The 25,121-nt window shown below is 42.0% G+C and overlaps 2 protein-coding genes across 5 annotated transcripts in view; one reads left to right on the forward strand and one right to left on the reverse strand.

The window, feature by feature from the left end:
- The first annotated feature begins 95 nt into the window (after positions 1 to 95).
- Positions 96 to 5,580, forward strand: LOC113142050 (endoplasmic reticulum-Golgi intermediate compartment protein 2-like). Of its 4 annotated transcripts, none has more exons than XM_026326801.1 (14): positions 96 to 189; positions 1,910 to 2,046; positions 2,133 to 2,241; positions 2,396 to 2,442; positions 2,548 to 2,615; positions 2,770 to 2,810; positions 3,197 to 3,298; positions 3,494 to 3,589; positions 3,725 to 3,780; positions 4,133 to 4,231; positions 4,493 to 4,590; positions 4,725 to 4,887; positions 5,000 to 5,079; positions 5,234 to 5,580. In XM_026326801.1, the coding sequence occupies exons 2-14, from the start codon at positions 1,926 to 1,928 to the stop codon at positions 5,309 to 5,311; spliced, it is 1,158 nt and encodes a 385-aa protein (XP_026182586.1). In that variant the 5' UTR covers positions 96 to 189; positions 1,910 to 1,925; the 3' UTR covers positions 5,312 to 5,580. The 4 variants fall into 4 exon arrangements, with proteins under 4 accessions (XP_026182586.1, XP_026182584.1, XP_026182587.1 ...); XM_026326799.1 differs by lacking the exon at positions 96 to 189 and adding an exon at positions 1,224 to 1,336; XM_026326802.1 differs by lacking the exon at positions 96 to 189 and adding an exon at positions 1,224 to 1,336 and having other exon boundaries at positions 1,910 to 2,031.
- A 1,839-nt stretch (positions 5,581 to 7,419) lies between these two features.
- Positions 7,420 to 25,121, reverse strand: part of LOC113142193 (fatty acyl-CoA reductase 1) — a 34,580-nt gene continuing 16,878 nt past the window's right edge. Inside the window, exons 3-12 of the mRNA XM_026327079.2 lie at positions 18,071 to 18,246; positions 14,962 to 15,141; positions 14,230 to 14,407; positions 12,218 to 12,262; positions 12,020 to 12,138; positions 11,445 to 11,512; positions 9,392 to 9,563; positions 9,183 to 9,312; positions 8,810 to 8,937; positions 7,420 to 8,554 (exon numbers count right to left, since the gene is read on the reverse strand). Of these exons, the coding sequence (XP_026182864.1) occupies positions 8,392 to 8,554; positions 8,810 to 8,937; positions 9,183 to 9,312; positions 9,392 to 9,563; positions 11,445 to 11,512; positions 12,020 to 12,138; positions 12,218 to 12,262; positions 14,230 to 14,407; positions 14,962 to 15,141; positions 18,071 to 18,246 (1,359 nt within the window). The 3' untranslated portion in view covers positions 7,420 to 8,391. The remainder of the gene's footprint in view (positions 8,555 to 8,809; positions 8,938 to 9,182; positions 9,313 to 9,391; positions 9,564 to 11,444; positions 11,513 to 12,019; positions 12,139 to 12,217; positions 12,263 to 14,229; positions 14,408 to 14,961; positions 15,142 to 18,070; positions 18,247 to 25,121) is intronic.

Below are 25,121 nucleotides of genomic sequence, written 5' to 3' on the forward strand. Positions count from 1 at the left end.
TAATATTCAACCTATGTCAGACTGTGCAGAGGAGCACACAATATCAAGCCCTGCAAGTCTCCGTGGAGCGTGTCTGACATGCCCTACGTGCTTGTGCGGAGGATAGCAATGGGACTACCGACCCACAGCTTGATCTGTGAGCTGACAGCATCCATCCCCTCACACGCCCATCTGCGCTGATCTGCATTGGTAAGCAGGCTTGGTGCATGCAAAGACCCATGAGCTCTCACTGCACAGAAGACACGTGTGATTCATTCGGTTCATTTGCAGAAATCGGTTTGAATATATTTTTCTTTGGTGCAATTCTCCGCAGTAGCATCTCCTTTGTCCTTAGGATAATAAAAGCACCCGCACCTCTTAGCAGATCATTATCACGTCTTCAGGTTAGGGTTTCTCTCCTGTCAGCCCGGTGTGAACAGTGCAAGTCAATGCCTAGAGTGCAGCAGTAAACACTCCTGCTGGACGTTAAATAGCCTTCCTCTGTAATTAGAGATCACCTAAGTGTGAATGTGAGCGTGAATGTTTGTTTCTCTATGTGTCAACTGGGATTCTCCCGGTGAACATCTACAGAATAAACGGAAAATGGATGGATGCATGGAGGGGGTTAGTGCTTTTTATGGATTAGTGTCACTGCTGGTAGATATCTATGTACAATTTCCCTGCTTCTCACATGAATCATGTGAGCACTTACTGTATAACATATCATGTGATTTCTGCTAAAACATCTAGTAACAAGTTGTTATGCAAGAGTATGCATTTCATAAGCCTTTAACAAAATTTAACAAAAAAAATCAAAGCAGTTTATTTTTTTTTATTTTATATTTTAAAATATGTCTACAGGGGATTTTTAAACCCTGTGTTAATTTACCAGATTTAAAACCAGAGAAGATTGAATTTTCCCCATATTTGCCTAATAGATTATAACAAAAATAAATAATAATAAAATAATATTAACCAAAATAAATCTCTGTTTTTACAAAGACATCCATAAAGCTATTTGAATATCTCACTAACAAAACGAATTCACTTGGTTTTTATTCTCAAACTACTTTGTTTACATGAAGCTACGAAGAATGAGAATTATTTTAGTGCTTAAGCGCCATCTTCTGGCTGAATAACCACATTATTGGCTGCGCGTTCATGCTTTCCGGTGCGCGCACGCTGCGCGCTCTACGATGTCACGTTTCACCCAAACAAGGACGCAGCGAGCCACGCCCCCTGCGCGCGATCATCACGGATGGGTCATGGTGCGTTTAAATGCAGCAGCTCTGACTTTTGGGTATGGCCTCTGTGTGGACTTTACGACGATTGAAGAGCTAAATAGATGATACAAGAGGTAAATAAATGTGTGCTGGTTCAGGGGAGAGTGATATCAAACGTCTGTTTTTACTCTGTTGTTGTTGGACTGCACGGAAACCTCATTACCTTCTTGTCTTCTGTCGTTTCCTTGCATTATTGTGCCGTAAATTTAAGGTGATATTATTGTGTGTGATATATGGGCATTTACTGTGGTGTTTGCAGTGCGTGTGTGTGTGTGACGTTCCGTTCATTTTTATAGATGGGTAAAATTAAAGCTATTGATCTATTGATTGAGCACTTGTTTGACAGAAAATTTACTGTGAGCTCTTCTAGTAATCGGGTATTTAAATAAGGTAAATAATTTGTTTCAGGGTTGTATTTGTGTCATAGACACGTAATGGTATTTGCATTAAATGTAAAATAATATCAGCTTAGAAAAAAATGTGCATGTAAATATAAAGATCTATGCAAAAAAAAAAAATCAAATTTGAGACTATGCTTCCCTCATCAGTTTGCGTTTCTTTCTAGGTAAATTGTGTCCTTAGTAAAACTATTGCGGAGTCAGAGGCTGATGCTCTGTGTTTCATTTGTGACGGATTTGGTTGAACAGTGTCCTGAACCTGAAGATGAGGCGTCTGTCACGAAAGAAAGCCCTGAGCCTGGTGAGGGAGCTGGACGCCTTCCCCAAAGTGTCAGAGAGCTACGTGGAGACCTCGGCCTCAGGAGGAACAGGTCTGACATTTCACTGTGAGAGACAACAATAAAGACATGAGTTACTTCTTATATACAGTAGTTGGGCTGGTAGAACAGTAACCACTCTGTGTCATCCACAGTGTCACTGATTGCTTTTAGTGCCATGGCACTTCTAGCTATCTTAGAGTTCTTTGTTTACCGAGACACTTGGATGAAGTATGAATATTCAGTTGACAAAGATTTCTCCAGGTAAGTTATTGGTCATAAAATGACCATTTCCTAAATGAACTGTATGACTTCTGATTGATTTTTATGTATGTTGCATTGCTTACAGCCACAGTATGGGACTGGACATTGCTGTAGAAATGATGGTCACTCTTCTTTTTCTTTTTTTTTTTTACAGTAAACTGAGAATAAACATTGACATTACTGTTGCAATGAAATGCCAGCGTGAGTGTCCAAGCTTTGTCTTTCACGCAGACAAATCTGTCACTGACATGTTTTGCAGATGTATATACACATCAGTTCATTTCTCAATTCATTATCTGACTGCAGATGTCGGAGCAGATATTCTGGACCTGGCTGAGACCATGATCACATCCAGTGGCCTGCAGTACGAGCCTGTGAGCGTCTGAGTTTGCATCTGTGTGATCACAAGTTACAGCTTCCTCTGACTACAGCTCATTAATTAGACACTTCTGAAGCACATTATCATCATGACATGCATTTAGGAATGCTGTTTTTCCCAGTTACATCTTTTGTTTTTCTTCTCTGTAGGCTATTTTTGAACTGACACCACAGCAGAGACTGTGGCAGAGGTAAGCTTTTCTGAAATCTCGTAGGGATTTCCTGAGTGACTACCAGAAAAAAATCTTGTACTGTGTAAAATTACAGAAGGTGTAAAGTTAGGAATCATCCTTTCACTGGTCCAGAGCTGAGTTTTTGTGATTAAATTTGCAAATTTGACATATTTGATAAAATGCATATTTGTATAACATCTAATTTTGTTTTGGCAAAGATAGGAAAAGATCAGATTTTAAAACTACAGAAAAACTAGAATGGGTAATTAGAGATTTGAGCTTGTTTTGGAAGTAGTTTCTCAGATGCTCTGGTGCAGGAAGCAGTCAAGAAATCCCACATAACTACATTCCAGATGTAATTCCTATTCACAAATGTGTCACGCAACCTGTTCTTTGTTCTCCAGGACACTGCTTCTCATCCAGAACAGGCTGAGGGAGGAACATGCTCTTCAAGAGGTCCTTTACAAAACTCTCCTCAAAGGAGGTCCCACTGCACTGCCCCCACGGTCTGTCACACATGTGCAAACAAACTATTGTCTGTAAATCATTTGTCATATGTTTTAAAATCAAATAAAAATGGCAGGCACAGAATTAATTTATGTATTTCTGTAGCTTTATTAGATTTATTTTATGTAACTTTTAAGCATACATCTAATTCAAATGTTCAGTAATTGTTTGTGTGTGTGTGTGTGTGTGTGTAGGGAGGATGCCTCTATGGAGCCACTTAACGCCTGCAGGATACATGGACACGTCTACGTCAACAAGGTGGCAGGAAACTTACACATCACTGTGGGAAAGTAAGAAACCAAGTACAGAGACTCTCTCAACATGAACCAGCTGTCATGTATCTGTAAATATGAAAAACTGACACTAACTGCATAGAGATGTTGTCGACATTAGTCTTCTAATAGTGAAGTATTTTGCTGCTTCAGGCCTATTCACCACCCGCAGGGCCATGCCCACATTGCAGCTTTTGTCAGCCATGAGAGTAAGTTCAAACATTTTCTGCTTATGTTTGCATGTTTTTCCTCAGCTTGGCCAGCTGTTTTTCCTTCAGCTCTTACAGAACAGAACTCCATAATCTGCCAGAGGAGCATGCAAAGGGACTTTTAACTCTCCTGTTAAACCAGTAAAAAAGAGAAAATATTAGCATCTATTCAGCTGAATATTGAAGACATGTTTAGAATAAGAATTAGATTAAATGTGTGTCAGACATACAAAACAAACTGAGTGCAAAGTCACTGTTGTTACAGGCCTGTGAGTGCAGAGTTTTCCTCTCATGTCTGTGAGTTTCTGTGGCCTTAATTGAACCTGAGCTTACTGTCATCTTTGTGTTGCAGCGTACAATTTCTCCCATCGGATAGACCATTTATCTTTTGGGGAGGAGATACCGGGCGTCATCAATCCTCTGGACGGCACAGAGAAAATCACCTATAGCAGTAAGTTACTGCAATTCCCACAGAAGGAAAGCAGATGATAAAATAAATGATGAAGGGGTTTTATCATAAGCTCACCTGGATGATCACTACTAGATAGCTATTATAGAAACAGAGTTTTGTTGCAGCTAAGGCACAATGTTACAGTGTTAGAGCTCTAACATTTCATTATTTTTAGCTGTGCATGTCTCTGTCTTGAAATGAATATTAAAACACAAAACATTTAATATTGTCACCGTTCCTTGCTGTGTGATTCTACCACAGACAACCAGATGTTCCAGTACTTCATCACAGTGGTGCCCACCAGACTGAACACACACAAGATATCTGCAGACACACACCAGTTCTCTGTGACTGAGAGAGTGAGTGAAAAGAACTGGGGAAAAAAAAAACAAAAAGCAAAGCCCAAATTGTGGCAAAAATGTCAGATAGAGAAAAGATAATAGTCTTCAGAGAAACCTGTTTAGTACTAACCACCATGCTGCCTGTTTCCAAGGAGCGGGTGATAAACCATGCAGCCGGCAGCCACGGAGTCTCCGGGATCTTTGTGAAGTACGACATGAGCGCTCTGATGGTGACTGTCAGTGAGCAGCATATGCCACTGTGGCAGTTCCTGGTGCGACTGTGTGGGATTATCGGGGGCATATTCTCCACGACAGGCAAGTCTCTTCTGACCTGCAATGTAAAACAACTCAATATGTTGGAGAAAAGTGCTTTTGCCTGTATTTTAACCGATTGTTATAACTTAAACATATGTTTCTCTCATTGTAGGCATGCTCCATGGACTTGTTGGCTTCTGTTTTGATGTTATCTGCTGTCGCTTCAAAGTGGGAGTCTACAGGCCCAGGGGGGTGAGTCTGTTTCTATGCAAAGATACTGCTTTCGTTTTCTGAAGTTGCCTTCATTACTGCAAGCAAAGTTTTGGTTTAATATTAACTACTAACTTAATATTAACTTCATAAATAAGTAGACCTCACAGACTTACCTGTACTAAATCTGTTGTAGGACATGCAGCTGCAGCACCAGATGAACAATGTCAATCACCAGGCCCCTCTGCTGCCTGACAATGTCCCTCAGGAATAACTGTTTTTCAGTGACTGGTGTTTGGCTGTTGTCAGACTACTGATTTTCTGCCTTCTGCATGGTTTCATGTTGCAGAGGGACATAACTGCACAAACTAAAGTTTCAGCCTTTTATCATCACAGTGGGAGACCTTCTGTGGCTAACTCTTGTTATTTATTGCCAATATCACCATACTGTATGTGTTAAATTGTGTTCTACTACTGAGAAGCATCTGTTAAACACTGAGTTGTTAATGTGAAGAATAATAAAGTTCACTCAGATCATTTAAACCTTTCCTCTGAGCACCTGTGATGAAAAGAAATTATTTTTTGTTTGTTTGTTGCATTTGCTGTAAGCAGCACAAAAGACAGGATGCCATTTCTGCTCAACATTTTTTTTTTTCTGCAGCTGGATTAAAGTGCCAGGCATGGTTTTTGTAAACCACCAAATTTCAGAATAAAAGACTCTGTTTAGACTGGCCCATAATGTTTTTGTCAATAGAATTTCCACACATTGAGGCTGAAGACAAAGTGTAATGACTGTAGCACACTTGCACTTTGGCTCTTTTATTTTATTTGTTTTGCCAAGCAAACTTGAATGAAGTGCTTTCAGAGCAGGGAACAAAGGTGGTCAGACATTTTGCAAATGACACCAGAAAGAATAAGACAAAGTCATTGGTTACGTGTTGCTATGTGTTACATACAGAAACTGTGGGGTTTCCTGTACCAACAGTGCTCAGCCTTTGGTCTGAACAGCAAAGACGGCACAGACGAGACCAGAACTCCATAACAATGACACCGTTACAATAGCCCTGTAGCTCAGAGAACAATCTTAAATTGTTACTTACTTCATTGTGCTGATGTCATAGGACTGCACACGTTTTGGTTCGATACCCCCAACCTCAAAAATTAAAGAGGACCGTTACCATGGACCGTTACCACAAACACGGGCTTTGCATAAACATTTAGTTTTGTCCCTTTTCCTCCCATGAAGGCTCATAACTTATGGATTTGCTATGTCAAGAGTCAAGCCTTGTGACATACAATACTGTACAGTTTTCTCTTGTTAGTAAAAACGTGACTGTCACATTTAACACTTTTGGCAGACTCTGTGGTGAAGACACCCACCCAACAAAAATCAACAGTCTAATGAATTTTGTGGTAGTGTATAAGAATAATATGCAAGTTTAAATATTTACATATATTCCAAACTGGGGCTAAGGATGTAAATACCAGGAGGCTGCTCTCTCCATATACATCTGATGTTTTTATAGTCTTCCCTAACACACAGATATGATCTGTCTAACAAACCTCATGTCCTCCTCAGTATCCAGAGGCCCGCCTCAAGAACTAAGACGTTTTCAGACGACAGAACCTTTCTCTTCACAAGTATGGCTGTTTCCTTAAGTACAGTCTGCTGCTGTCTACTCGACACTATCACTGGCTCTCAGTTATTAGTGTGACCTTCACAGTGGTAGCCATTATCTTCTCTAAAAAATATTTGATATTTGGAAAACCTATATGGTTTCAAGTGTTGAGACTCACTATCAGAAACCAAAGACTGTTCTGCTCATTGCAGAACAAAAGGAAAAAAAACAACAAAGCTTTAACTGTTCTCTATCCAGGTAATTGCTTGGCTGCTATTTTATTTTTTACAAAATATTTGCAACTTGGCAACTGGGTTGATTTTCATAACAGGCGGTGGATCCAGTGGATTCTCCACCCGGAAGGTTAGAAGAGTCTGTCAGCCCAGTACTCATTCTCATTGAAGGTCTTTCAAACATCTGAGTAATTACTATTTGTTAGAGAAACACAATTACCACTGTGACATGAATGCAATGTCAAGAGATGAGACAAGCCAAGCTTGGTCCCACCACCTCACATACCTGCTTCCTGGGACGTAATATGAAACCGATACTGGACTCGATGCTCGATGACCTTAAGTGTGATTTACTTCCTCAAAAACTGTATTTTATAAATCCAATTCCTGTATTTGGAATTACCAACAAGCAACAGTTAATTTTATTTTTCACCCGTGGCTGCTGCTTCACTGCCAGGTGTCTGAGTGGGAAATCTCTGAAACACCTCCTGAAGTTTTTCCCTCAGCTGCTTAGCTTTTGATCGACTTCGTCTTAGAAAACATTGACTTCTTTAGGAACTGTCGTGTGTGATACTGAGCTATTCAAACAAACTTGACTTTGACATACTCTTATCTATATATTATACACTGCCAAGGTCTACCATGTATAATCAGACTGGTCTTTGACGCAAGTATAAAGATGTAAAAGTAGTAAACTTAGTTTCAGTACAAACTGCTGTACAAACAGGCAAAAAGTGGATGAGCATTCAAACAAACACAGTTTATGTTCAAAGACATAATGATACCATCATCTGTGATAGCAATTAAGTGACAACCTCAACAGCAGGAAAGATGGTAGATCGGTATATTTCAGTATTTGCGGTGATGGTCAGGTTTTAGCTTTAATACTAGTCTCAATAATCTGGATTGGCCTTGAGACACGTAACCACCAGTTAGTTTTTGTGTGTAATCTTCAAAAGGCAGTCGATACACATAATGTAAGACAAAGATATCCAAATCACCTGCATATTAAAGAGAGGAGTTGGATATCTCCACAGTAAAAAACAGAAGTAAAACTCTCTGCTAGAAATTGTCCTCCACTGAAGCACTGCCATATTTCAAGTATGAAAAAAAAAAAAAAAAAAAAAACCCATCACAAGGCAAGGCGATGTACCGAGATTCCAGAGGATGGAAACTGATGTGGAAAGGAGGTTCTCATTGCATATATAACTGGCCACTTGGAGAAGAAAACAGCAGGTACAAAATGAATGGACATTTTTTTTGGACGGGGTTTGGTGATTGAACAGTGCAGGTACTGGTGACAGATTTCCAAACTACGCAAATAATTCATGGCTAGACCTTTTTTTTCCTTCCGAGTGCTTCATTCAGCTGTACAGAGCCCTGCTAACCCACACCAGAGGAGGATTTGGAGAGTCCTTTGTGGATGTCAGAGTCTCAGATGTTTTGTCTTGCTGACAGGTGGAACCAGGGGCTGCTGTCTGGCTTGTGGCCATGAGGAAGACTCAGTTGGTTAAGGTGCTGGATGCGCGGAAGTAGGAGAGGAACTTAAAACAGAGGCTGACCACAAAGTACCAGATGTTTCGGGCCATCTGGGAGCGGGCGATAAAAACCCTCCAGATGAAAATGACCAGCAGAGTGTTGAAGGTGTAGCGGATGTTCCTCAGTCTGGGAGGGAGCAAAGAGGGAAGAGGATTAAGTCAGGAAATATTATAAAAGGTTTAAGACAGTCTACTGGTTGTAGAGATAGTTTGTGTTAATGAATCCTAAATGTTTGTTAATGCCACCTGTGTTAAATGTTATGTCATGGCAATGTAAATGTAGAAACACAAAAGATGCTTTGGGGAACGGTCCTTTAGCTGGTACAAAGACTGACTCCTGTCTCTCCTACTGTACTTATGTTGTATTTTCTGGCTGACTTACTTCCTCAGATGCTGCCTGGCAGCAGGAATGTCAGACATGTCTTCGTTCAGGACATATTTCTTGGTGCCGATGCAGTAATTCTCGATGTACTCAGGCCAGTTCAGCTGGCGCACATCGAAGTTAAATGTCTGCCAGGTGGAGAAGATACAGATATTTAAGTGAAAGTAGCCACAGCACTTTATAAAAATACTCAAACAAAACTAAACTACCTGCAGAATGTTGAACACTATGTTCTATATACTGTGCAAGTGAAGACAAGATTACATTGATCATCCAGATAGTGTAGATGAGAATTATTTTCTTATGCGACAGATCTAAATGCTCTGGTTCTGCAGCAAACGTAGGAGGCAGCGTGTGAATGAACCATTCCCACCTTCCGGTCCTCCGGTGTCAGCTGGCTCAGCAGCATGTTCATGTTCTCAGAGTTCCAGTCCCAGTCCTGGCTACTGAAATACTCCAGCAGGCCGATGGCTTTGTGCAGGCGGTTAAAGATGCGCATCATCCTAAAGCGAGGGGGGCACACAGTGGTTACAACTTTTTGAAATGTAAGTACAAAAAACAAGAAGATGCAATGAGTCTTACTGTGGTTTCTGTCCAGAGAGACGCAGGAACAGGTCGTAGATGAAGGCAGGGAACTTGTGGCTGACCAGGATCCAGTACTGATTGATCAGGTAATTGGAGGTGATATTGGCATTGGGCCTACGGAAAGCCTGCTCCAAGGGGTTCCTCTTGAAGGACGACATCACGTGGTGTTCTGGAAACCAGTAGTTGAGATGATGGATTACGCACAAAACTTGTCTGACACAAAGGTGAAACATAAATATATAGTTTAAAAAGATTTAATAAATACTGAGTTACAGAGCCAAGCATTTAGTTTTCAGTAACTACCACCTGACCCTGTTCTGAAAGCACTTCCACAATCTGCCAAAGCCTCTACAAAACATCTGGATAAAAACGTATCATGTTTGCTGCGTGCTAAAGCAAACTATTTTTAACCTACTCCTCAAACTGTGTTATCTTATAATCTAATTGCAAGTTTCATCCAGGCTGCTCAAAAGTGTCTGAAGGTTTTGGAAGCAGCCTTTTATATTTTTTAGATCACTGGTGTCCAAGCTCTGTGACTTGAATGTAATGGTAATGTACTAGAGTCACAATCCAGGTCTAGAATTGCTCCAAACGGTGCTGGAAAAGTGTGAATATCATGGTGCAATGAAGAAAAAACAAAAAAACAAAGTCAAAACAAATCCTCATTCTTGGGTTTAAGGTCGAGTAACCAAAACAACGAAACAGAAACACACATTGTAATTTTGATACGGGATCATGACTTCCAGGAACCATGGCCGGCTTTAATCATAACATGATTTTTTCAGCTGTGGTTCTCGGGGAGATATCAGGCAGAAAGCAGCTGCACAGTGACCCCCCCCCCCCCCTTCACTGGGCAGTGCAGTCCATCCCCCACCCCCCAGAATCCAGCAGCAGCCATCCACAGACACAGAGAGCACCCATGTGACTAAAGACATTACATCACACACAGCACGCGAATGGCCTTGCACTGTTTGTTTCCATGGCAACAGATATGTAGTGGTTGCAGGGCCTGAGATGACCAGATCTGAGGTGACAGCCAGCTGTGGCCCGGCTCCTCACCGTCTGGTCGGGAGTTGCACCACTAACCTTGAGCTGCTCGCTGAGGTCTGGGACAGTTGAGATAAAAAAAAACCTGGGCTTGAGTGTACCCATAATTCTTTGCAAGTGAGGAGGAACAAACTTGAGAGGGCCCCTCTTGTTATTTTGTGTCCTGTGATCCTCTTGTTTTAGATTAGCTTCATTCCCAGCTCCTATCCAGGCCGCTGAGATTAGAGTACACGTTCCACTTTCATAACTCAGACCTAATCCCGCCACAAGCCATCTGGTGGCAATTTCCTCGGTGAGGGGAGCATGTTTGTTAATCTGAGAGGAAACAGGAAAGTGAAGGTCCTGTCATCCTGCCCTCTAATCCCTCTGTACCTGATGACCACTGGGAGGAAAACAAAAAGTGCACTGCTTCCAATTTCTTCAATGCCAACGTTGGCTGTTTTTTTAGACCCTTGAGTCAAACTAATTAGTCAGCTACTATTCTGATCAAGTGTCATTACTCAAGACAAAATCTCTTTTTTCGCTATTTAAAAACTTTTAAATGTTTGACTCACAAATCGGTATTACCTTGTGTCATGAAAATCAATGCAAACAAATATTTATTTTACAAATCTAAAATCCTTAATAAATTTAAGACATATATGCGTAAATATAAAAATGGCAAAATGTGATTTGCTGGACAGAAATTGGGCATTTAAAAAAAAAAAATCTCTATTGTTTGGTTCCAGTTCTGAGGAATAAATATGAAATAAATAAAAACGTCTGTTCTCACCAATATCTTCCAAATGTTTTCCAGCAGGTGGCAGACACTCCCTACAAACAACTTAACCCCATCACAGTGACATTATGTCACAACAGCAGAGTATTGATTTGTGATGATGAAAGAGAGCCAGGACAACAGTATTGTGGGATGCCAGCAGGCAGACAAAACAGCTCTATAAATATCCTCAAGGAGCGACAGGTTCCTATCACCTTTAAGCAAAGCAACAAATAATGTACCCACCGATCTCTCCCCAGTGGAACGGGTTGATGCCACCAGTTGTGCAGTTGTACACCAGAGCTGTTTTAGGTCTGTAAGGTGTGAGATAAGGAAGTTAAAAATAATGCTGGTTAAAAAAAAAGAAAGAACAGTCTACATTTTCTGGTAACAGTTCATTTTATAGGTACATTACAGACTGAAACAGTAGGTCACTCCCACACCCAGATGACAAGATATTAAAGAGGAGTGATACATTAACCTTATACCATACTTGGTAACACTGTGGTACATTTAGATATAATTTACACACCAGTGTTGCAGACATTTCCTCGTGGTCTAGCTCGGCATGACCTTGTCATGACCTATGAACAGTAGATCTGATGGCATTTCATTTATTTTAATTTGACTGAGGAATCAATTCATTTCCAACACTGAACAGAAGCTCTGAGCTTCCTTGAAATATTTTTAGTTCTGCCTAAAAAAAAAAACATTCAAAAGCAGACTAGACTCGCACATTTTCAAGTTTGTGCTGAAACAGTTGAGGGCCAGTTACTAAGAGCTCTTATTACTGTAGTACAGCTCTGGGTCTGTTTACCGACCTGTGCACAGCAGTGTACCAGCCTGCAGTCAGGGTCAGGTTGATGACCACGTCCACGGGAATCAGGTCGGCCACCGCATCGTTGCTGGCTCTCATGGTGCGCAGGATCCCCTTGCCAGCCTGTCATGGAACAACGCTGTTGTAGTACAACTTTAAACTTGGCTGTTTGTTTGAGAACAAGTCCAGCATGTTCACTTACAGCTATGAAGACGCCGCTCGGCCCGTTGAAGTTGTCAATCCAACCCTGAGGTGTGAGAACAGAGAAAGGTTCATCTTTACAGATGTAACCGACCTCCATCGTCAAACGATTACACTTAAGACATCGAGACATACAGCCCTAACAGCAGCACATGTGGTTGGGTGTGTGCGTTAATGTGCACTGAAATACCTGCTCAGGGTTATGTTACTTCCTGTGGTGGGAGAAAAGGCGAGGCCGGGTAACAGCGAATGTCTAGTTCAATTAGACTCTATTAAAAATGGATGAAACCGCTGGTTATAGATTTCCAATGTGTGGGACTGGAGACCCATTACGTGGTCAAGGCTGATTCTTGTCGTGAGTCTAAGAATATGCCCTAGTGCAGATGCAGATGGACAGGCCTCTGGGGCCAGATGTGTCTGTAGCACCACAGTCTGTTGATGGCTTCCAGCCAGGCTGACATGGGAGATGCGTCTTTGAGTTTATGTCTGGCATCATGTTTGTTGGTTAAATGGGAGATTTCTAAAGACACAGATTCACAAAACGACAAAATCTATGCTTGTAAACACAAACATAAATAAGCCGTCCCCATCCCCCTTTCCCCACAGTGCACAGTGGCATGAACTGCCAAAGCGATTGCACAGCCAAGCGTGAGTGAGGCCTTCTGAAGAGTCGCTGCCAGGCCGAGCTTACAACTGAAGGCTGAGCACAGAGCCAGGAACTGCCGTCACAGCCCCAGCGCTCACTCACAAGGCCTACATTTCCTGACAACAGATAAACAAGGACTTCCCTGTGGTTTTTCAGATACTGTAGTTATGTATTCTCTGGGTACTCAACAGCTTTATGTTTAAGTTATTTCCTCAACCAAACACTATGCACATTAGGAAGATGTGGCAGGCAGTTATTCAAAATACTGAGCCCCTGTACTATTGGGTACGATCAACTTAATAAAAATGATTAAAACTAAGGTTGACTACACAGCCTATATGTTATCACTCCCCCTTCCTGCACAATTTCTAAAAGACTATGATAAATGTGTACAATCATTTTTATGGTTGGTGAAAATGCCTCTTTTTAAATTCTAGTCTGCTGATAATGGGTCTCTCTCTTCCTTCAGTTCTTATTCACCTGCATGACTCTAAAATTACCTTTTCAAATGGGCCCTGCCAGGGTCAGAACAGAAAAGGAGATGTTAAATCCCTTTATCAATTTCTTTATTAAACAACCTGACTATATTTTAGACTAAACCTGAGTCTAACATGTGACGTTATTACATCTGAACAGACCTGTAACTGATCTTTAAATTGAAAAGGAAGATACCAAATATTAATTGCCTTCAGATTAATAGGATGTTACTTTAAGTTCACATCAAAAGGGGATATTCAAAGTCAGGTTGGAAATGTCCCACAGGCTGTAACTGCTCTGGCTTAAATCTTTCAACTCTGAAGGGGAAATGCTGAAGATGTTGGTTCGCCTGCAGCAATGAGACTGAAAGCAGCTTAATTCTTGAGGTAATGCACTGCTCAACTCTCAGTCAGCCTTCACATGAATTTCTCTGCACTCCACCTTTCACAGTGTGTCTCTGTGCTTGGTGTCTTATTTCCGCCCTTTTCACCAGCCCTGACCTCTCCATCTGCTGTTTGACTTGATTGGAGATGACGCTGTTAATGGCAGGTCTTCAGCTCACACATTAACCACTTTGTGCTAATCCTGGGCCACTTAAATAAAACTCACAGGGGAACAGTGTTGAACTCCGCTGGACTGCATCGATCAATATCTTATTTCCATTTCATTTCAGAACATACAATGAGCGTGGAACCTAAAAATGCAGCTACAAGAATTACTGCTCATCCCACACTCAGGTTTCCCGCTTTAAGGACAAGTTACCAGCTTTATCTGGTGCTGATCATTTGAATGTGATAAGAAAACAGTAGCCAGTCATATTTCTTACAGCACAATGTGGAGAAATGGTTTATTGTTAAGAGAAAAAGGAGGAAAATAATCAGTGGCCTCACAGGGAAAGGCTCCTGCCAGCTGGCTCCCACTATGGAGGGTCTGATGATGCCGATGTTGATCTTGTGCTGCTCCTGCTGCACCACGCACTCGGCCAGGGCTTTGGTGTAGGTGTACGTGTTGGGCCTGTCGCCGATGAGCCGCGGTGTGATGTCACGCACAATGCCATCATCCATCCATCTGAAAACAGAAATGAAGCACGCATTGGTCCACGCACCTAAACCTACTAGTCTTTGGTGTCATACTGATTACTGACCCATTGGAGCATTATTGTCATAAACATTACACAAAGGATTACACTGTGTACACCTAGTATCCATCATCTCTTATGGTCTGGTGTGATAGACATTCACGCTATATGAACCAATGTAAAATGCGGTCAGTGATTTACAGATATAGGACCAGGCTAGTTCTGAACACAAAACTGTATGCATCATCATGTGCTAAACGCATCAAGTCAGAAGTTGTCAACAAAAGAGTGAGATTATCCTTCAAAGCAATTTCCATATTATTGCATCAGCCCTAAAGACCAGTCTCGTTTGAGTCTCTTATTTCTTGCTGCAATAAACTGGATCCACCCTGGTTTTCAGGTGTGGCAGACAACACGTCTGATGTAACCCTAAATATAGTCTCAGTCACTGTGCGCACATAAAATTCCACATGGCATGAATCAAACTGAACTGGTGTGGAGACCATGTCTCCAAGGTACATAAACAAACCCTTTATCCACTTACTCCAGAGACTCGATGAGCTTCTTGGGCTCAACGGGCGGCGGGTAGATGACCTCATCGATGTGCTTGCGGTTGCAGTTTGCATAGGCAGTTGAGATATGAATGAAGGCCTCGAGGTGGTTCATCTGCTGGGCCAGACTGAGGAGCTGCTGTGTGGCAATCACATTCAGCTGCAGGGCGTGCCTGCCGGATACCAGAGAGATACCGTGTTAATGTGCATCTCTGGGTGTGCGGGGGAGGAAAGAGTGCAAATGAGTGTGTCCTCACTCTGGAGATGAAGTGTGTGTGCAGGAAAAAGCTTTGAGAGACTGCTAATATGTAATTTTGCACGTTTGCATACAAGAACATTTGTGCTTGCCGACGACTGTTTCATTCAAATGAGAATTTACAGAACATGACTATAGGCTGGAGCAGAACAACATGAAGGGATGGAGCGACATGAAAACAAACGAGCGCAGGAGGACGACAAGACAGAATGAGCAGAAGGGGAGAAAGTAAAACATCTGCTCTTCTCATAAATGTGTTAGTCTCAGCATTATCTCCACTGTTCAGCTCACACCACCACCCATCCAGTCGTAAGCACTTCAGCTCTGGCTCATCATTCAGTACCAGAGCTGCACAATTACACGTTCTAAAACCACAACAAAGATGTTTTATGTCAGTGCTACAGATGAGTACTGGGAATAATGTTACAGTTCACTACTTCATTTATCCAACTTCATCAAATTTATTTTAAAAAATGCTCAGTTGGTAAAAATGGCAAGACAATTAGGTAAACAACTCATTTTTTCCCCAGAGTTGTGTGCCTCACACACCAACACCCTCCATGTAGTCAACCTCTGCATTCAGCAGCAGATCTGGATCAACTCTGCAGCCAGAGTGCAACAGCTCACAGCCCATTTTTCCCTGAGGCCACAGTAAGAAGAGCTGAGGGTCAGTTTAGATATACTGCTTCTCTGGCACTGTGTGGGTGGTGTTTCGTGAGGTGTGTAACAGAAACAAGGGAGAGGCACAGCTGGAGATGGACGGTGTGTGTTGGTGTGTTGTGGGCAGCGGGTGCTCTGGCATGAATCAGATGTGGTCAGCTGCTGCCAGCTTGTTGGCACTGGTGTGGAACAAGCAAAGCGGCACCACATGTGGTGATAGGAAGGAAGGTGACGCTGGTTATTAGTGCACAATCTCTGCATGTGGCTGGACCCACTGGACTGAGATTTGAGCAATTACCTTAGTGAACAACATCATTACAGATGGACAGATTAGTGCAAAAACTATTAAAACATTACCCAGGTTTTAATAAACACAAATGATCCCTTAAGTCTGGATAAAAACCTGCAGAGGATAAACACCAAGTGCTGACTGCAAAGTCTCAAACCTCAAAGACAACCATGTAGTCTGATTTATGCTGCCGCTCTGCTTAGAAAGCTGGTGGCCACTACCCAACAATAAAGCCTGTGAGGGATGACAGAGCTGTGGGGGGAAAAGGAGGTGAAGGTCACTCAGAGAGAGAGAGAAAGCAGGACAGCGATGTTAAAGCTGTAACAAATCAATGTAAACCATGAGCAGTGCAGCAGCTTTATCCTAACTGAGCTGTCACTCAAACCTAATTATAGGTGTTAGCCACCCAAAAAGACTCCACTTACATATTTTTGTATCAAGGCCAATTCCTCAACAGCTTTAATTCATTTGAAGCAGATGAGACAAAATGCATTTCACATTTGTTTTAGAACTTTTCCACTATCTTCTTTCTTATTTTTAAATCAGATGCAAAGGATCAAAACATGTTGCAGTTGTTATCTATGGGACCATTCCTGAAGCTACAGTCACAAACTGGCTTTGACAAAAAATGAGTTCTGCAAGAAGCACTCACCAATTAAACTCTCATGTTATCTCTAGGAGTCATCCAAAGCTGACTGATTTTAATGACTGTGCTACCTAGTGTCTTAGTTATGTGGAATATTTTTTATAGCTAGTTGTGTAACACATCTCTGAGTATCTCTGAGTAGTGCTCTGTGAATAAAACGTATTATCCTCATACAGGCTCAAAGCAGGACCCTCAGCAGGATTCTTCTAATACTGAGACACAGAAGACATAGTCCAACATGTTTGCTTATTTGTGTACAGTTTTAAACTTAATGCTCAAACACTGTGTACACACTCGACTCTCCTGCAGGCTGTCAAAGCAGAGCGCCCAGCCGGAGCTCAGGAGTCTTCAGTGTGCTCTGTTAGCATTGGGCTTTTTCTTCATCACAAGCTGATCTAAAATCTGAATAGCTGGATATACTAATGTTTTTAGCAGGAAATTTACTTTGTCAAAATGGGTCAAGGAGACAACTACTTCTACTTTCTAGATTTTTTTTAAATGTATTTTATAATGTAAGGTTTGTATAAGAGATAATGATCAGTCATTTGGAGGGCCACTCATGGACTATCTCCCAGCAGAGTGCACTGGTCTGCCTAGGCTGTGTAAGAATTCCCACAACAACATGCTTATATTTAAAAATAGTCCCACTAGCTGATGTAACTGAAACAACTATGACAACTCAACATCTGAACCACCTCCCACCCGACAGCTGGGTACCATCACCACCTCCACACTAATTAGGATCACAGCACTGTTTCTACCTGGGAGATTAAAACCCCTGCATGTGTCATTATCTTATTATCAGCCTGAATAAAGAATGTACCATCTAGTGTCTGACAGGTTGCCACACTCTACTGTGGGAAACTGTTCTGACAGTTGATTTCTCCACATGCTCAACCTGCTGCAAAAACACTTCCTCTTTACTTTAATAAAAATGTGCCGTCTGTTCAGTGAGCTGTATATCCGCCGGAGTGACATCTCACACTTGGAACGTCTTGCTACAAGAAGATTTGCTCCATATTAATGTAAAGTTGTGCAGTTGGCTCAGCAAATGTCAAAAGCTGCCAGTGGCATAGAGCTGTGTAATCAAAATGGTCCTCAAATGGTTTTAGAAGATGCAAACCGAGGCAGCAGAAAGCAGAGGTGAATCAGTGAGAGAACACAAAGTATGGCGTGTGTGTTTATGCATGAAAGAGTGATCAACACAATGAGGGTGTTGATGTTCATGCATTAAATCCATGTGATCCTCACTTGAGCGGCTCGTCGAAGCGGATGGTGGCAGCGCAGTGGAAGACGATGTTGATGCAGCCGGTGAGCGTCTCCACATCCTCTGGGCTGATGGCGAGGCCCGGCTGCGTCAGCTCGCTGCTGATGGCGATGATCTTCTGGTGGAAGTCGGGGTTGTCCTCCCGCACTCGGTCAAAAAGCTGCATCAGAAAACGCAAACACAGAAATGTAAGTTTACACATTAACTAAAACATCAACTTAAAAGCCACTCATGAGCTCGGGGGCAGATCAATCATAAAAAGTGACAGCAAAACTCTAAAATAACATGACAAGGAATGCAAACAATCCATATCCAGCAAACATGGCGTGTGTTCCTTTGCATAAATCACCCATCAGTACGCACGAAGTTTCAACACCAGATCTAAAGTGTAAGACCTGTTCAAATTCCTAACACTGAACATGGATAGAGGACAGGTCAGTCAGCAGTGACTTAATAAAAAACACTTCAGAGTAATGAGAACATGTGACTGTGACCACACCGCTACACTACACACTTGCTGTAGTGCTGGAATTAAACAAACAGGAAATTAAATTAATACTAAAATAATTATTTTAAGTTAAAATGGAGCGTTTTCTGTTACAACCCTTTGAATATGTCTATACAATGTTTTTTTAAACTGTTGGCCAAACAATATTAGAAACTCCACATCCTTTCTGTGTCATTTGTCATGTAACTCAATAAAACGTAGATAAAGATGATGAAAACAAGAATTTGGTTGCAGTCCCAACTAACAGCAGGAAGTGAGAGATAGATGTACTTTTACAAAAAATAAAATTACTACATCCCTTTCACACATAACTGTAAAAATAAATAAATAAAATCCTTACCATGAAAAGCCCTGCTCATACATCCATTTCAGACAACATGGCTAATCTAATTTGCTCCTGTCAAAGAAGAGGGAAGAGATTTCCAGTAGAAGCGTAAGCACTATTTATATGAGAAAAGCATTTGCTGCAAGCCAAGACAAGTCAATATGTTAACTGCATATATTGATCAAAGTCTTCATTAGAGTGGATTTTGGCCAATTACCTACTTTATTCCTGTCTTAACTACAATAAGATATGGCTCTGTCAATATTTGCAGTTATATATGATGGAGACTTGGGTCAGGTACGTTGGAGGTGTGACAGAGGCCTTAGGTTACACACGTAGGACAGACCAGAGTTTTATCTTTCAGTGCTGTGCGTCAGACTGAGGCGTGCTGCATGATGAACATCACGCTCTGAAGCTAAAACACACAGGTCAGTGAGCCAGTCTGGAAAGCTGCTACCAAGCGTATATCAAACAATGTAAGACTAAATATTTGTCCCAATGTTCAGTGGAAACTCAGGGGAAAAGTATGTGGCGCAATTCTAAGGAGTAATCCTTACTGTTTAGAAATGGTGATCTCATTTTCTCAACACCCCAGGCAATGTCTTCAGACTTGAAGACAAAAACATTTGAAAGGGCTGAATGTTTGGTGCTTTTACTCAAAAGACGACGTTTGAGCTCTAGTGAGTCATTCGTCACAAACCCAGGCACAACCTACAACTGCTCACAAGTGTGTACACAGTGTGCACTCTAGGACTACATATTTAATTCACAATGAAACAACCTCACACAAATCCTGCTCCCGTGACATTATGGCACCTGTTTACACTGCTGTTTGCTCACTGAAAGCTGCAGATGACATTCCAACATGGATGGGGATTAAGTGAACGCTCATCTAGATTTACCAGCTCATGCCTCACACCACTCTTTGCCGGATGCAGAGTGCTGAGCACGGCATCAGAGTCCCTGCAGGGCTGTACATGGAACCACTGTGTTGTATCAGGGAATGCTAACTGAGGGCAGTGGTTTCAGTCAGTCAGATGTCATTGCGTCATGGATTTCCCTGTGGGAGCTGGAAAAGGAAGAGTTGCTTTACCGCAGACTTGGCCGACATTTGAGTGAGGGCAACTGAAGGTACTGGCATCAAAGTGCACGTTTTCTGTTTTTTTCTTTTTCTGAAATTGGTTCTCTGTGCATGTTTGTCAGCTGTCCAACTAAGCAGACAACTCTTGCTGAAGAGGCCAGCTGCTGAATCCAAACAGATGTTTATATTCATGCTCTGTATCCCCACAAATCTTCTGCGTTGTGATGCTGTGCCTCTCCTCTCCACCACGTAGCCCATATTAGGCAGAAGTCCTTATGTACCGTTTGTAAAGTCACAACGCAGAACCATTCCTAACTGGGGGAGGGGGATGCATGCAATATTTTCTGCATGACAGTGCAGCACTGCTGTTCTTATGTAATGCAAAAATAAGAGCATAACCCTCCCTCCGCTCTAGGCCACCAGCTGGCTGTAACACAGACCTCCAGTCCGCAGTGTGTTCCAGTAGAAGAACAGATTCAACATGCAGCTTGCTCACAAAGATACCAAACCGGGCTGCTTTTTACCGCACAAACCGATCCCTCTCTTCCGTATGATTCACAGAGCTGTTTATGTCATAAGTGACCTCAGCTCAGCTTCCTCTTGAGGGTGTAGCTTGGCAACAAAAGAAAACCACCCAGATTTTGGCAGTAACCCATCAGTAGCAAAGCCTTGTGGGTAGTGTGATGCATAGGTCCTTAAGAAAGGATACCCTTAAAACAAAAAGTGAACTCTTCTTATCCGTTTATGAAACAGAAACATTTTCTACACAACAGGGCAAAGCAGTCAATGCTACATCTCAGTTTTGAAGTCATTCATGAGGTTTAACTACTGCTGTGACCAAAATACATTTTTCAATTCAATACCACAAATAGCAGAGAGAGGAAACTCAGTACTGGAACACAAAGAGCTGGTTTGACAGGAGGAGGAACTCTTAACTCCAGTGTGTAAACGGTATGAGTAATAATAACTAACAAATTAACAATAATAACTAAGTGAGTCCTTAATACTTGACCTCTGTATCTGGTAAAGTCCTGATCTGTTATTCATATTTTCCTACAAAATTCTGCTGCACAGCAACTTACACTAATTTAGCTTTATACTGAAATCAGTTCAGATTTGACGCCTTGAAGCTAAACAGCAAAACAGAATCGGCATCACATCGTGGGTTTAAAAGTTTCAACATTGTGGCGTTTTGTGTAATTTGTGTGTGAACAGTATGTTGCTGATGTGGTAGTGCAGTTCGTCACATGGATTTAAAAGATATTTTTCTCTTCAAGGTTAACGTGGAACATACTTCGATGCATAATTTCCTCAAATCAGATTTAATTCAACTTTATCACTGTAGTGATACCATGAAACCTTTGCCTGTCACCTGCTCCTTCTCATTTCTTCCCCAGACACTCACTTTAATGTCATTAAACTGCTCTTAATATTCACAAACACACCTCTCATTCACTCAACATTTGAAGATTAAACGTCAGTGTGCGTGCTCACTCCACAGATGATACTCATACAAAAATAGCATCGTGTCAAACAGGAAAATGCTCAGCTAAAAACGTCTGTAAAGAACCACTAAGCCAATAGTTAAATTACAGAAAAACCCAGAAGGGAGAAAGTGCATCAGGGTCAGAGGGTGAACAAGGCTGTAGAACGTAGGCTTCAGACTGTTCTTTGTTATGGACACAGGCAGAGAAAGACATTGTGGGATTGTGGTGTTCTTTGTAAAAGGCTCTTTGGATGATAAGTGGTTCTTGTGCCAGCCTTCCACTGCTCGCATTTACCACTGCACTCCTCTCTGACCCACGGGCATCTATGAGCCAACTGCCTTGTACAGGAAGACAATAGTCCACCAGTTTGCTTTTCCTCAGTGCTCAGAGAGGGGACCGTCACCACAGACGTGCCTACAGTGTAACCACAAATGGTCAAACAAAGTCACGGCTTCCAGCACGCAACCGTCAAGGTTATCTATATATCCGTCAGTTCTGTGAATTTCTTTTCTGTTTGACTTGCAGAGGTCACATATACATGTGGCTGCCATTTGTCCTTCAACTGCACCGGACGCTGCCATTTGTAAGACGCATTCTCCCATCAAGAGTGCTTGAAGCAGCCACTCTGTGGACTGTCAGAAATCCAACACCGGTGGCACTTTCCTTTGAGCCCAGCAATCCAAGATGCCATTTAAACAGCCTCTCTTCTCACCAACTGCCCTTTAACTCCACTCTTTTCACAGCCCCCCCTCACACAGGCCCTTTTCCTGGAGCACAGGGATGACAGAGATGAGAGCAAGAAAAAAAATAAATGCCACCAATCAGAGGCCAACAGGCTGAAAAATTGACTGTAGCTAGGTAAGGTCTGCCAAAGCTTGTCAGACAGAAGCAATTAACAGCCTCCCCACTAGCACTGACATGCACCGTCTATATAAGAGGAATATTAAGGTGTGAGCAGGATTACTGACAAGAGGGGAAACATGAGCTTTTCCAAAAGATATTACAATTAAACCAAAGTGGTAGCTCCAAAGCCCACACCTCAATACTTCTCAGATACCAGTGAGGTTCTTTCTTCCGCCTGTAGAAATGACATTTTCCACAAGAATGAAATTTCAAACACAGGGAGCCTCATGAAGCAGTCAAGGACACTTGGCTTACTGAGGAGAGAAGTTAAACCCCACTCCACTTTGCTCCACGGGGCATTAAAAACTGGCTTAACATGGTCAACACTCAGCGCTAGAAACCTCTTGGCAAAGATGCTCGGCAAACAAATGTGAACTAAACCACAAAACCTGATTTGCATGTGAGACCAATTATTCTGCTTTATCTTGAGGCAAATCTATATATAACTAGTTGTATTTCATGAGCAGTTGATTTCAAAGAGACTGGTCATCAGAGCTTTCAGCCCTGAACCCACAGCTACTGCACAGGGACTGCAGCTCAAAGCAAACTAATGAAAATGTATGTTTTCCTTATGCCCAACTCTGGGCTGTCACTGTACACAGCTCGATTAAAAATATCAATATGAGCAGAGTAATAAGGTTTACAGTGACAGCAAGTGTGGAGTTTCTGGCCTTGGTGTTCAGTATGCCGGTGGCATTGTGTTCCTGCCTTTCAGACAATGACCTCATGCTGAGCCAAGGAGAATTTTATTACTTTGCAAGAGCAAAGAGAGAAATGAGACTCATTTATGATGTGTGCTGCAGGTTTTTGTGCTCTCATTAAATACCACAAGGAATGAGCTGAGACTGAAAGGTGATATCAGCAATTTGCCACTTTGAGCACTTCACTGAGAGTCATGCAGAGCCATTTTAAAATCTTGAGAGTTGCAGAAACAAGTTGTAAACACAGCACTTACACTGCTGACCAGTTGGTAAGGTGAAGCTTGGTAAACACTTGTTCATTTACTCATCCAGACAAAGCAAAATTAGAATTTGTTCAGCTGTTTCTGCCCATTTGTCTAACATGAGCCCAACACTTACACAGTTCAGCTTTGTTTTGGTCCTCAGCCTCTAGAAATATCTGGCAGTCACATGGTCACTGTCAACCCCTTTACATAAAAGTCATGATTACAGTGGAAATCAGGCCTTCTGGAAAAAGCAGAGTCCAGGTTACCAAGCTGCAGCCACTGAACCAAACATTTGGAAAAAGCTATGATGGGATCTTTTTGTTACAAGTAAATCTCACTTGCCCACCCAGCAGCAAGTGTGTGGAAATTCTAGTCCTGAGAAGAAAAATGCAGCATAAACTTGCTACAACCAACCAATAGATATAATGTGTATAAAGACGCAGCTACTGCAACTTTGTAATCTAGATGAAGATGATCCTGTGATAGAGAGTAGCTTCTCATCTGTCCTGCTACCTGGCCCTCAAGCCTCTAACAACCATCTGCCGCTTTTCATGCATTCACCTTGACTCAATGAATAACACCCATAAAAACACTATCAACTCTAGTCAACTACTAATGCATCAACAAGGAAGTCAGAAACCACATTCAATATACTTTAAGATCCATTTGTTGGCTTTCGTTGCCTGTGGAACCACATGGATGTGGGGAGTGAGAAAACTGGTTGGCGGACATTCCACATGCTATGGAGAATCTGGGCTGGGCTAAAACAGACCCCAGAAGAGCAGAGTCCTCACGACGCATGTCTGCACTGCATTAATAACTTCAATGATGTTTAATGTGCTAATTTGCTTTATAAACTGGAGTTAATTTATGTGCTAATTATACGCAAAAGCATCGGGTCCCCCTTGCCCCTGTCCCTGGGGAGGAACTGAAGGGCTATTGGTTTGCCTTGCAGCCTGCTTTTCTACTGTATCGCACCACAGATGAGCAGCAAATGCTTTGAAATGTGTCAGGCTGTGAGCAGAACACAGAAAATGCCCCAAGTCCTCCTGCTCATCCCACACTCAAAAAATGTGACACACCTTAGACGTCAGAATTGAGAGGTAGATACGTCAGGTATGTTGGCAGGACTGAAAGCAGAGTGGTTTGTTAGGACCAGGTGGAGTCAATACATCTTGAATATTTAAACTACTGGAGCCATCACCCAGCTATGGATGCAAACAAAAGCAAAACAATTAACAATGAAGTCGTGTTTGATCAGTGTGTGATAATGGGCACAAGACTGAAAACCACAGAGCAGGAAAGCTGCACATCAACAGAGTACACCAGAGGCCTGACATTAACATCCTCTCCAAACCCAGAAATCTTTATGGTTTCGAAGACTGAGGGGGGAGGATGGCTGTTTTCACTCTGAACCACCCATTGTGCTGCAACAACTTTCAGAAAGACTATTAGGTGAGTAAGAACTGTGCTTGTATATGCACAAGCCTGCTTGTTCTTTATATTACTGCACACCCATGTGTCTCTATAATGCCCCATTTTCAAAAATGTAGAAGTTGGATTAGCTTCATAGAATCAGACACGAGCTACTAAAGAAATGAAAGGACATTGAATATTTCCACCTTAATCACAACGTATCATTCATCTCTGCTAGAGCAGTAAAAACTACAAAAACTACAGGTGTGTACAATATGAGCCTATGAGTATGTACAGTACAGTATATGGACATTGAAACAGCTAGACAGTGTTGAGCAGTATGGCTACCAGCATGCACTAGTGCCTGCG

This window comes from Mastacembelus armatus, chromosome 23, assembly GCF_900324485.2.
Source record: "Mastacembelus armatus chromosome 23, fMasArm1.2, whole genome shotgun sequence".
In the NCBI taxonomy this organism is placed as follows: domain Eukaryota; kingdom Metazoa; phylum Chordata; class Actinopteri; order Synbranchiformes; family Mastacembelidae; genus Mastacembelus; species Mastacembelus armatus.

What these genes read in the sequence shown, in the direction of transcription:
- LOC113142050 (XM_026326801.1), top strand. Translation starts at nt 1,926, where the DNA reads ATGAGGCGTCTGTCACGAAAGAAAGCCCTGAGCCTGGTGAGGGAGCTG. An exon ending in AACAGGTCTGACATTTCACT is followed by an intron (nt 2,047 to 2,132) that starts GTGAGAGACAAC and finishes TGTCATCCACAG; the next exon opens with TGTCACTGATTGCTTTTAGT. An exon ending in GTTGACAAAGATTTCTCCAG is followed by an intron (nt 2,242 to 2,395) that starts GTAAGTTATTGG and finishes TTTTTTTTACAG; the next exon opens with TAAACTGAGAATAAACATTG.